This window comes from Artemia franciscana, chromosome 1 (assembly GCF_032884065.1).
Source record: "Artemia franciscana chromosome 1, ASM3288406v1, whole genome shotgun sequence".
Classification (NCBI taxonomy): domain Eukaryota; kingdom Metazoa; phylum Arthropoda; class Branchiopoda; order Anostraca; family Artemiidae; genus Artemia; species Artemia franciscana.
Window position 1 is genome coordinate 36,628,756 of NC_088863.1, and position 13,090 is coordinate 36,641,845.

The 13,090-nt window shown below is 33.6% G+C and overlaps 1 protein-coding gene across 1 annotated transcript in view; it reads right to left on the reverse strand.

The window, feature by feature from the left end:
- The window catches only part of LOC136029085 (uncharacterized), a 71,894-nt gene that overhangs the window by 48,081 nt on the left and 10,723 nt on the right, over positions 1-13,090 (reverse strand). Inside the window, exons 5-7 of the mRNA XM_065707145.1 lie at positions 11,431-11,609; positions 9,344-9,487; positions 5,670-5,814 (exon numbers count right to left, since the gene is read on the reverse strand). Of these exons, the coding sequence (XP_065563217.1) occupies positions 5,670-5,814; positions 9,344-9,487; positions 11,431-11,609 (468 nt within the window). The remainder of the gene's footprint in view (positions 1-5,669; positions 5,815-9,343; positions 9,488-11,430; positions 11,610-13,090) is intronic.

Below are 13,090 nucleotides of genomic sequence, written 5' to 3' on the forward strand. Positions count from 1 at the left end.
AGGAGGTGCAGTGGAAGAGTAAAGAGTTTGAGCAAGAGGAAGAGGTCGATTGGAAGAATGAAGAGCTGGAGGAAGAAGAGAAGAGGCCGAGTGGAAGAGTGAAGAGATGGAGGACGAAGAGAAGAGGTCGAGTGGAAGAGTGCAGAGTTTGAGGAAGAAGAGAAGAGGTTGAATATGAGAGTGAAGAGTTTGAGGAAGATAAGAATAGGTCGAGTAGAAGAGTGAGGAGCATGAGGAAAAGGTCGAATGAAAGAATGTAGAGTTTAAGGAAGAGCGGTTAAAGGAAGAGGTCCAGTGGAAGAGTGAAGAGTTTAGGAAAAGGCGAAGAGGTCGAGTGGAAAAATGAAGAGCTTGAGGAAGAGGAGAAGAGGTCGAGTGAAAAGATGAAGAGTTTGATGAAGAGGAGAAGATATTGAGTGGAAGAAGGAATAGTTTGAGGAAGAGTAGAAGAGGTTAAGTGGAAGGGTTAAGGGTTTGAGAAAAAGATTGCATGGAAGAATGAAGAGTTTGAGGAAGAATAGTTTGAAAAAGAGGAGAAAAGGCGGGGCGGAAGAGTTAGGAGTTATTGGAAGAGGTCGACCGAATTTTGACCGTTAGTTTAATAGTTGAGAAATACCTGAGTCACCAGACCGCTTTAGAGAGGGGAGAGGATGCTTTCGCTAAATTTTTACTTTTAGATTTATTATTGAGAAGGTCCCAGGTCGATAGAAATTGGGGTAAAGAAACAAAGAGAGAAAAAACTCAATGACGAAAATAGTCAAAACGAAATATCGGCCAGTTGCAAAAAGAAAAAAACTAAACGACACGGATATTTCGCCTGTATAAAAAAAAACGAGGTGTCTTCAGTGCAAAAGAAACAAAGATTAAAAAAATCAAATAAGAAATCACCAATATTAAAATACAATTGTTTTAACAGACCATTTGGATTACTGTTACAAATTGAGTTATTTCGATGAAAACACAAAAGCAACTAGATAAAAATTATACAAAATAGTTAGAAAGAAGGGTAGATGGTAACCTAGCCTTGGTAAATTTGGTGTAGTAAAAGAAAACAGTAGTGGTTACCTACAACCAATTTTGTATTTGTTCTTTAAAGGACCCATAAATTGGGCATAATGCAAGTGTGATATTAAATGAAGTATCTGACCATTTTGGGATATTAACAAGTTTTCAAAATAAATATAAAAAAGTGATCATTGATAAAAATGTGCTAACTCTTTACAAAGGAATGTTAAATAAATGTAGTTTTAAGCTTCTAAATAGTGACGAACTAGATATCAATGATAAGTCTCAAAATTGGTATTCAATTATAAATATTTTATTGGTTAATTGTAGTATTGATAAAAGTGTAACTCGTCATAGTGAAACTTTTCTAAGAGCTCGATTAAGCCTATTGTTAGAAGAAGATATTTGTTCAAAATGTGTGTGGCTAGTAATACTGTAAGTGATATAACAGAATATATAATTTATTATAACCAGTTAACTATACTACACCGTAAAGCCGCTGATGATGTCCTAGAGAAGAATGCTTTATGTTTGATAGAGAGTAGGAGGTGTTTGTACAAGAATTATCTGAGTGAAAGATCATGTGAAAATAAGAGAAATGTAAAGATAGTGGAGAAAGAATTAAAAAAAGGTCCAGGGATGTGTGAAGTGGATGCCAAGGATTAAATTGCCAAACTTCAAGAAGATGGAGCCAGACGACCTAATAGTAAAGTATTTTACTCGCTTGTTAATAAATTAAAAGGGAATAGTCAATCAGGACTTACTCGAGATAAAGAAAGGAAACGGGTCCACAATTAGTGATAAAGAAAGAATTAAAGAGATATGGGTACAACAATTTACATGAAACGATTTAATTGAAAATGAAATAGTCTGTGACACTTTGGATATGAAGGAAGATTTATTTTGCAAAGAAGAATTAGTGACTACTAGAACGATAAAAAAAGTAAGGTCCCAAGTTTTAATAGTGTGGTAAATGAGTTTCTTAAATATGGTGGTTACGAGGATAGAAATAAGCTTCTTAAGGTTATTAATATGATTTTTGAGAAAAGAGAAATACCTGATTTACGAAAACCCTATTTAATATGATAATTAAAACCCTGTATACCAATTTTCGGAAAACTCTATTTATACCCTATTTAAAGGTGATAAGAATGAGCGTGGTAAATATTGAGACATTAGTGTTGTGTCTGTTGGTTTCTGCCAAGGTCTTATCCTTGTATAGTGTACCAGACAAATACTTTAAAGTGAATAGTGCCATATACGAAAATAACACTGCTGGATTTTGAAGGCAGGATATTAAGGTTGGATATGAGGTTGGCAGCTGATTTAGTATTAAATCGGGAGTTAAGAAGTGTTGTGTTCTAGCCCCATTTATATGGATTATTTTGATTGACTTTGTCTTAGGCAGCTTGTATTCTATCTCCATTAATATGGGTTATTTTGACAGACTTTGTCTTTAGGAGCACAGAAAAGGCAGTGGGAGAACACGGAATAAAAAAGAAAGTAAAATTACTCTGGACTTAAATTTTGCTGATGATTTAAGCATTCTAGATGCTAGTGTGAGCAAAATGAATGAACTTATTAGAGGTTTCGCTAGCTCAGAGTGCTCATAAGTGAAGATGAAAAGGTGACGTTGGGTAACGAAAAGATTGATCAAGTGAGCAGCTTCCCTTACTTAGGTGGTATCAAACAGTTCGTGGTAACGAACTGTAGTAAGGAGCGACCCGGCTCAATAGTAACCAAAACTCTAAAAAATAGAATTTTGATACCAATACCTACATCAAAAGAATCGCATTTTAATGCTGATTTTAAATATAGAAAATTCATCAAGTTTAGTTTTACCCATCAAAAGTTACGAGCCTGAGAAAATTTGCGTTATTTTAGAAAATAGGGGGAAATGCCCCCTAAAAGTCAAAGAATCTTAACGAAAATCACACCATCAGATTCAGCGTATCAGAGAACCCTACTGTAGAAGTTTTGAGCTCCTATCTACACAAATGTGGAATTTTGTATTTTTTGCCAGAAGGCAGATCACGGATGCGTGTTTATTTGTTTTTTTTTGTTTTTTTGTTTTTTTTTGTTTTTTTTTTCCCAGGGGTGATGGTATCGACCCAGTTGTCCTAGAATGTTGCAAGAGGGCTCATTCTAACGGAAATGAAAAGTTCTAGTGCCCTTTTTAAGTGACCAAAAAAATTGGAGGGCACCTAGGCCCCCTCCCACGCTAATTATTTTCCCAAAGTCGACGGATCAAAATTCTGAGATAGCCATTTTATTTAGCGTAGTCTAAAAACCTTATAACTATGTCTTTGGGGACGACTTACTCCCCCACAGTCCCCGTGGGAGGGGCAACAAGTTACAAACTTTGACCTGTGCTTACATATAGTAATGGTTATTGGGAAGTATACAGGCGTTTTCAGGAGGATTTTTTGGTTTGGGGGAGGGATTGAGAAGAGGGGAATATGCTGGGGGAACTTTCCTTCGAGAATTTGTAATGGGAGAAGAAAATTTCCATGAAGGGAGAGCAGGATTTACTAGCATTATTTAAAAAAAAAACAATTAAAAAATAAAAGTGAAAAAGCTTTTTCAGCTGGAAGTAAGGAACAGCAATAAAACTTAAAACAAAAAGAAATTATTACCCATATGAGGGGCTCACCTCCTTCTAATACCTCGCTCTTTACGCTAAAGTATTTTCGGTAATTTCAACTACTTATTCTACGGCTTTTGTGATTCAGGGGGTCATTCTTAATGAATTGGGATAAAATTTAAGCTTTAGTGTAAAGAGCGAGGTACTGACGATGGGGCGAATCCCCTCATATATGTAATAAAAACATGAGAATACAAAAGTTCTTTACGTAAGCTAATTTATAAGTTACGTAAATCTTTTACCAATAAAAAGATTCGTAAAAAATCAAAAGTTCTAGTTGCCTTTTTAATTAACCAAAAAATCGGGGGGCAACTAGGCTTCGTCCCCCGCTCTTTTTTTCTCAAAATCATTCGATCAAAATTATGAGAAAGCCATTGAGCCAAAAAAAAATATGCAAATTTCGCTTTGATTATTCCTCAGCGGAGAGCCAAAATCAAAACATGCATTGATTCAAAAACGTTCAGAAATTAAATAAAAAAACAAGTTTTTTCAACTGAAAGTAAGGAGTGACATCAAAACTTAAAACGCACAGAAATTACTTCGTATATGAAAGAGGCTGCTTCCTCATCAACGCCCCGCTCTTTACGCTAAAGTTTTTTACTGTTTTAGAAAGAAGAATTGAGAGAAAGAGTCAAACTTTAGCGTAAAGAGCGGGGCGTTGATGAGGATGCAGCCTCTTTCATATACGAAGTAATTTCTGTGCGTTTTAAGTTTTGATGTCACTCCTTACTTTCAGTTGAAAAAACTTGTTTTTTTTATTTAATCTCAACTATAAGCGACATTTTAAACATAAGCGATATTCAATTTTCACCTTTTTAACACTACTTTTCAAGAATCTAATTTTAAATTAATTTATTCCAATACATACATAAAAATCGGTAATTAGTAGTGTAATGTTATTATTACATGTTTTAGAAATTACAAACAGTCTCGAGTTGGTTTCAAAAGCGTTTTGAGAAAGTAGCCAAAAATTATTGACTTTGATTATACTGTATAAATTTATATACAGTAATCAAACCATAGTAAATACACATAATGTAAATGGGTGTTATGCCAATGAAATTCAAAATTCATTCAGAATTTTCAGAAAATTTCAATTCATTCAAAAGAAAATTTTGAATTTTGATGTTCCACTAAAAATCAGGATCATGATCACGCAATCCAGATCCCGACTTCGACACTAGCTGCAAGCAAGATTTTGGTTTCAAATTAGGGATATTTGCTGGCTCATGGGTCTTGGCTAAGTGGTTGGCACGCTGGTTTGAGAATTCTTTGTCCAAGGGGCAAGGGTTCAATCCCTGGCATAGCCAGTTATTTGGTTTTGGACGGGGGTCAGTGGAGTGACTCTATAAGCTCAGCCAGAGTCGACCCAACTTTAAATGGGTAACTGGAGAAATCAAGGGAAGATAAGCAGGAAAGGTGTGCGAAAGCACAGGATGGCAGGGCCCTAGCCCCCCATTACACTTCCTGGCTGAAGGGCCATGAAACAGAGATCAGCACCGCTGGTTTGGACCTTAAGGTTCTAGTGCCGTCATACTTACTTACATGTAAAGACTTTTTTGGGCCACACTGCTTTTCCGTTAACGAAAATTAAGCAGGAGAAAACGGGTTATAATTTCAATAAAGCAGTGAACCAAAAATAAAAACAAAACTACACTTTAATTTAAAAAATTTCCGAATATTTCGGCTTTGGTCTTGGATTGCGACTTATATGGGTCATGGATGGACTTATAAATTTTACTGCTCTGAAGTTTACAATACAGATTTATCAGCCTATTTTATAATTTCTTCGATGTCAATGATGATTCTGAAACTTGTTTCAAGAAGGTGGTTTGTCAGTGGAAAAGGCATTAAGCTTGGCAAAGGACTAGACTAGCCAAGTATTGATGCCATTTCCAGAGAATACAGTAAAAAAGGGAGAAGGAAAATCGCAATTAATCAAAGACCTAACAGATATAGAATTGTCTACAGGCAGTATAAAATAAAAACCAAAATTAAAAAAAAAGAAGTAAATGTATACCTCTAGCAAGTTGACAGCAATCGAGAGGGCTGCTCCAACACTTCGAATATATCTCCTGCCCGTTTGTACTTCAAAAGTGTCACGCTGAATCCCCTCAAAAATTTCTTCCATCAAACTCAATGTTTCACTGAGGGGCTTCAAAAATCTAATGGAATGAAAAATATAAAAAAATATATAATTTTTAAGCATAGGCTCTTAGTTAATATTAGACCTAATTTAAGTCCTAGTTGCAATAAAACATTAATTCTTCTATATAAAGATTCATTATACTGATGAAGAACTTTTAATTTGCTTCACCTTTCTACGATAAAATAGCCAATAATTACAGCAAGTGAGAAAATCATACAATTAACAATCATCTAAAAGCTTGTGCTTGAATTGACAGAAAATCTTGGTTTAACTACAAAAACACTGCGCGGGTATTAATTCTTTTAATACCTGTTTTTATTTTTGTATTATGTGCACCAAATTTTAGAGTTTGAGAAACTACAGCATAAATACTAAAGTGTTTATGCGCGATTCTTTGTGCTATATTAAAAAAAAAGTCCTGTTTTAGGAGCATAATAATTGAGGTGGAGTGTTTGGCATCTTTGAATTTTTTTTTTTTTTTGGGGGGGGGGACGCGACAACAGAGGCAAAAAATACAATTGTACGTCTGCCAAGCCGAAATTTTCACCAGCAGTTAAATTTATTTTTTGGAATAATACAAAATCCTCAAATGTCTCAATTACATAGCAGATCAAGGCATGTAAAAAATTTCAAAGCCAGAACTTGGTCTTCTAAAGGCAAATTCCTTCAAATATTTTACACTTTGTAACTTATCAACAGTATAGTATATAGAAAATGGGCTGGATTGAACGTTTTTAAGAAGAATCCAGCCTCTGAAGCTGAATGTAAAAAAGACGAAAAAAAGAGGTTGATATGCGTCAAAGAGCAAAAAAATACATGTACACACCTCTCAAACAGAAAATTTTATTTTTCACATATCTTTCATATATGTTATATATCTGCTTGTTTTGAATTAGTTTTTATTGATTGCACAGCAATGGGCTTGAGAAAAAAACTTACTTTTATCCCATTATTTTTGAAAATATGATAATGAACTTTTCAAGACAAAAACTGAATTCTGGATATTACTTGGGCTTGTGGAACATCAGCCTAGTACTGTAACGGAAACTTTCTACCCTACGAATCTGTTAAGCAGAAAAGGAAAGCATTTGGACTCGAGCCTTTTTAACCTTAATTCCAGGTAGTAACCTTTTTTTGTGAATGGATAGTAATTGGAGAGTAGGCTATATAAAAACGGGACAAAACCAAGTCTTTGAAACAGAATATATAGAAAGCCGGCCAACAAACTATCGTTCATAAATTCCATTAGTGCAACAACTCAGAATTCTTCAAGAGATAGAATTATTGTCCCTGAATGTGGGGGAAAAGTAAGGGGGACCACACTTTGGTCATAGAAACAAGACGTGTTCTAAAAAAAGTATTTTACATATGACACACCTTGCATGTATTCAAAATAGCATTTGAACTTGCGTTTCTATCGACCTGGGGTCGACACAACAAAGTTAGACAAGAAATCGTATAACAGCGCCGCTACGAAGAAGGGATGTTGAATGCTTGGAATCAATAGCCTGACACATATAGCGACACCAAAATGTTACAAATGACTCTGTCAACAATTTTTACTTCATAATATGCAGAACAATTATACCCGACACATTTTGCATACAGACCCGCTAAACTTTACCCCCCCCCCCCCCACCCCTCCCAACCTTCAAATATATAGCACAAATTTATTTCCACGGTAATATATTTTCATCAAATTGTGTGATATTTCATTAGGATTAGTCAAGAAAAACAGGTTCAACTTAGACGAAAAACTTAACACAGGCACTATAACATAAAAGTACCAAAATAAGAATTGTTTTCTAACTTCACTGTTAAAATACTTTACCCCCCGCCCCTATTGTGCAAATATACAGCGCAAATTATATATTTCTCATCTATTCTGTAACTTGTCTTTGCTTGTATCACGCTAAGCTGAAAGAAACTAACGGAGAAACCGGTTATATAGTACGTCAAAGGATGAAGAACTTAACAAAGGCGCTGAAACATATAAGTACCAAAAGGACTTCAACTGCTAGCGAAACCAGGGTGTAAAGCTACAGAGCAGTGTCTCCCGCCCATTATCTTTTCCCTTGACACTTCAGTCGGATAAAAATTAAAATAGATACTTGGCAAAGAGTTCATTTGATTTAAGCTGAAAGAAATTATGTCCCTCCCAAACTTTGTTTTGTGTGTAATTGATTAGTTTTTGTACTTGGTTGGCATTGCAGAACTAGATTATAGTTGATTGTAATTACTTAATGATATGAATTACTACAGTTACAATAATTATTTAATCATTGAGACAAACTAGTCAAAACCACATAGCAGCAACTTCGATGAGAGTGTACCCGTCAATCAAAAACATCATCACAAAAAAAATATGTAGTAGCACAAACTATATAGTGGTTGAGTAATTCAAAAAAGGGCATGCCATGCTTTTCTCAAATGATATGTAGAACTCACCCTATTATAGAAATTAAGTTTAAACAATTTGTTCAATCCAACTGATTCTACATTTTATTTGACTCTTAGAATAGTTAGAAGTTTGTGTTGTTTTTTTCGTTTTTTTCAAAATGTGTAAATAGTTGGAATTCATGTTCTCAAATGCTGAAACAATTGGAATTTAGAGTTTTTTGCACAAAATTTTAATTTTTATCATCTCGGAGGTAAAACAAAAAACTACATTTTGCAAACAACAGTTCATAAATAAGAATAAAAAAAAAACTTTTGTTAGATTTTTCACTATCTTGCAAAATATGCATTTTCATTGTACATTGTGCAAACAACTGGTTGCATGGAAACCGTCAAATTCTTTTACAGCGACAATAATTGTTAATAAAACACAAAAATCCAATTTTTTTTTATTTTTCTGTCTACAATCTACTGTATAGGCATGTACCATAACATCACTTGAATTGTTTTACAATACCAAAGGTTTTGTTTTACGAAAACCATGAAACACACGTCACATTTCTTGAATTAAAATGATGCAAAAGATCCAGAAAAAAGACACTTTAAAATTTTAATTTTTCTAAAAACATGTTTAAAATTTTAATTTTTTTTTTTTTAATTTGTCAACACTTTTTTTAAGAGCTACGAAGGTAAAAATACTTCACACGATTTTACTACCAATTATGCATTTAAGTGTGATATTCTTGAGTGAGCTAGTTTTGTACAACTAATATAAGAAACAATAATTTGGAAACACTCACTGTATTCTAGCAAAAATTAGTCAATTTAAAGAAAATAGAAAAATAGGCCCAAGCGATCGATTTCGCAGGAGAATTTTACCAATTATGCATTTAAGTGTGATATTCTTGAGCGAGCTAGTTTCGTACAACTAATACAAGAAACAATAATTTGGAAACACTCACTGTATTCTAGTGAAAATTAGTCAATTTAAAGAAAATAGAAAAACAGGCCCAAGCGATCGATTTAGCAGAGAATTTGGCAAGGAAATACACATAACTCAATTCAATATTTGTCTCCTTTATTGCGACGATGGGACAATATTCCATTTTTGGCTAGCAAGAGGGTAGATAGATATTAAACCAACTCACTTATTAGTAGGTTCACTTTGTCCTTGTACACCGTAATCTGGTCTGGGGGCTGGTGCTGCCGTCTGTCTATCCAGATTTAATAGCTTCAGAAGGTCCTGACTACTATATTCCTTAGTTCCTTCAAAGGCATAAGCCTTTTCAACACTGAAAAATAACAACAATTATTAGAAGGAAGTACAGTAATAAAAAAAGACGCTATATGACAGAAATAAGACAGGAAACTATTATAGGTAGTTACACGATTGAATTAAAAAATCCTGAAAGGGAGAGATCTGCTTCATTTACCGACACGTTATCAAAACATGCACTCAAATAAAGGAATATCCAAATCACAATGCTAAATTATATATTTCTTTCATGTAACTTTGTTTAGATATTTATAATTATTATTATATAGTATATTTATTAATACAATTATAAATATATAATATAATTATAATTGTTCTTACATATAGAATATTTTTCCTTAGCATAACAAATTTTAAAAAATTCTAAAACAATGTCTCCACACCAAAAGAGGACAGACCAATGAGTGTAAACGTCCAACAAAAAAATATGAAACAATTTGGCATACCCCATACAAAGTACATCCCACTGAATGAATTAATTCTTAATTCAAGGTTTAGTTTAACGTCCTTTCGTCTTATGAAATTCAGTCAAGTATTTTTTTATTTTCATGAGTGGCTATTTTGATTTCTTGATGGTTAGGTGTATTAAATTTCAGTATTTTAATCCTTTCTTTCTATCAACGAAGGGTATTTTTCTTTTTATTCAGGTTGTTTTCGCTTTATATTAGCTCTCTATCCGTGATTTTTTTCTTTCAATTATATTTATGTTTTGCTTTCTCTATCGTGTATAAGCATTCATTCTGACATAGAGGGTTCAGCAGAGGCCTATTTCAATATTCAAATTTTATCAACTAAGGTTAACCAGAAATATACAATAGCCTATGTAGATTCTTGTTCTTTCATCAAATAAGTTACCTCAAAAAGATCATTAAGAGAAAAAAAAATACAGTCACTAATCAACTATCATAAGATTGACACACTACAAATTACCACATTATTCTGCAGATTTCCTTGAAGTCTTTCTGTTGTGAGTTCACTTAAACAGTAGACACCACAAAATCATGAAAAATAAATAACAGAAATCAGCACAAAAAAACAAATATATTGTCTGAGATTTTTCAAAGCAAAGTTAGTAGCATGTTTTTTATGCTCCCTCAAGTCTCCCTGAAAATCGGGCTGCAAAAATAATTTCCCCATCTAAAGTGTAAGATAAAAATTGAATGTGAGAGTTTTCAAAGCGAATTACTCTCTCAATAAATTATTATGTTTTTGAGTAGGTTTCCACAAAATTCTATACAATATCCAAATATAAGCTGCGTTTCTCTGAAAAAGAGAAATGCAGATATAATTTTCCAAAACAGATGTATTTCTATTCTAATTTCGTTAAAACAGCACATGCGCCAACAAAAAACTAAATCTGCAGTGTTTTCCAAACTGGGAGGCGCGCCTCTTTAGGGAGGCACGGGCCAGTCAAAAGGGGGGCGGGATTGACAAAAATGAGGTAAATTTTCATTTTTTTTTTCTTCTCTGAGCAAGTGAATCGTTTGTCTTCCCCCTTCTTGACAGGCCAAAGAGCCTTTGGGGGAATAGTAGAAGTAATATTGAATGCGTATTTCATATGAATAAATCATATCCTATCCTAAAAGACAAAAAAAAAATTGGAAACTCACTATATTGAAACTATTTGGAAACTTTCAGAAATGCTATAGATAAACATGGACAAAGTGGATAACCTACAGCCCTTTCCCCAGAAGCATATCTATTGGGCATTTCAACTATGCTGAGACAAGCAACATCTAAAAAATTTTATCGAATATCTTCAGATAAACAAGGGACGCGGGAGGGTGCTAGTTGTCCTCAAATTTTTGGGTCGCTTAAAAAGGGCACGGGAATTGCTTTTTTCCTTTCAAATGAGTTCTGTTCCAACTTTCTAGGACCAATGATTTGGTATGGTCGGCCAAGCAGAAAATGGACTGAGGTAAACGTGAAACAAAAAACGTAACAACAAAAGGTACTTACAGTGGATTTATCTCATGAACATAGACGTATTTTCCAAATGTTATGAGACCACATAAACTATTCGGTGGTAAACTATGTAGTGATTCAAGCAGAGTCCTCTTCAAAGCATTTAGCTCATCTGGCTCAATACAAGTGTCGACAACATAAAGGAAAACTGGTGGGATATTCTTAATTCCAGACTAGAAGAGATAAATGAAAGTAAAACCTGGAGTTAGAGATTAAAAAAATATTGCAATTCAACAAGTAAATAAGGAGAAGTTAAAAGAGTAAAATGAAAGGCGTGTCTACTATAAATGGTATTGACAAACGAGTATGGGAATAAGGACGAAAGAGTCAACGCAAATTCGTCTATCAATAAGAGATAAACACCTTCTAACATTATTTATTTTATGATATCAAAAAGACATTTTTTCCTCCAATTTTTAATTATACTTTGCTCAACTGAAGGGATTTTGCTTCAAAATATAAACTTCATTAAATTGGCATTTTTTTTTTTTTTTAAGTTTTCAGAATTGTGTTGTCCTGTCCGTCGCCCAAGTAGTTTTTTAATTCTCGAAAGTCTATATTTAAATACCCATAGATACCCTTCATTTCATTTTTTTTTTAACAACCGTTTCAGTATCTACATTATTCAACAGATGCATATAGCTAAATTCCTTTTCTTTCAATTAAGGAAATGACTGAGAGATGGGATATTTCCATAACAAAAAAAAATATTGTGAAATTTGAACCATTGTCTCATTGCAAAACAATTTTACTGTGACGTTTCTGGGTATTCCAAATTCGAATCTCTATTAATCATAGAAAATACATTCAATGTTATGTTCCAAGGCAAAATCAAATAGAAACAATAAGTTTATATTAACAATTAAACTAAACTAAACGTTAAACTAACCATTGAATTAAGAATTAATTCATACAGTGGGGTGTACTTTGTATGGGGTATGCCACATTGTTTCATTTTTTTGGTTGACGTTTACACTCATTGGTCTGTCCTCTGTTGATGTGGTGACATTGTTTAAAGTAGGGAGCGACATTAAAACCTAAAACGAAGAGAAATCATTACGCATATGAAGAGGATTTCCCCCTCCTCAACACCTCGCTCTTTAGATGGAAGTTTTTGAGTACTTTCAAAAAAGAGCTTCTTATTGTTCAAATTAAACGAAACTTTTGTTTCAGGAGTCGTTCTTAGAGATTTGGGACAAAATTCAAACTTTAGCGTAAAGAGCGAGTTGTTGAAGAGGGGCCAATCCCCTTCATATACGTAATAATTTCTGTTCGTTTTAAGTTTTAATGTTGCTCCTTACTTTCAGTTGAATTGCAATATTTTTGTAACTTTGAATAAACTTTTTTTTAACTTTAAACAAACAAACTTTCAACTAAAAAACAAACTTGTTTGTTTTTTGTGTTTAATTTCTGATCGTTTTTTTTGTATAATAGCAGGAAATCTGGCCCCATCTCCACGGAGTAATCCTCCTCCCCAAGAAAGTATCTTGTAGACAATTTAATTTCGGCAAAAATTTACCCCGGACTATTACACTTAACAGCTCCACGCGTAAAATTGAGACGAAAAAAAGAAAGTAAGACACATAAGAAGAATTTTGTATAGGAATTCTGGCAAGTTTCCTCAGTGTATAATTTCCCTTGACAAGTTCACCCC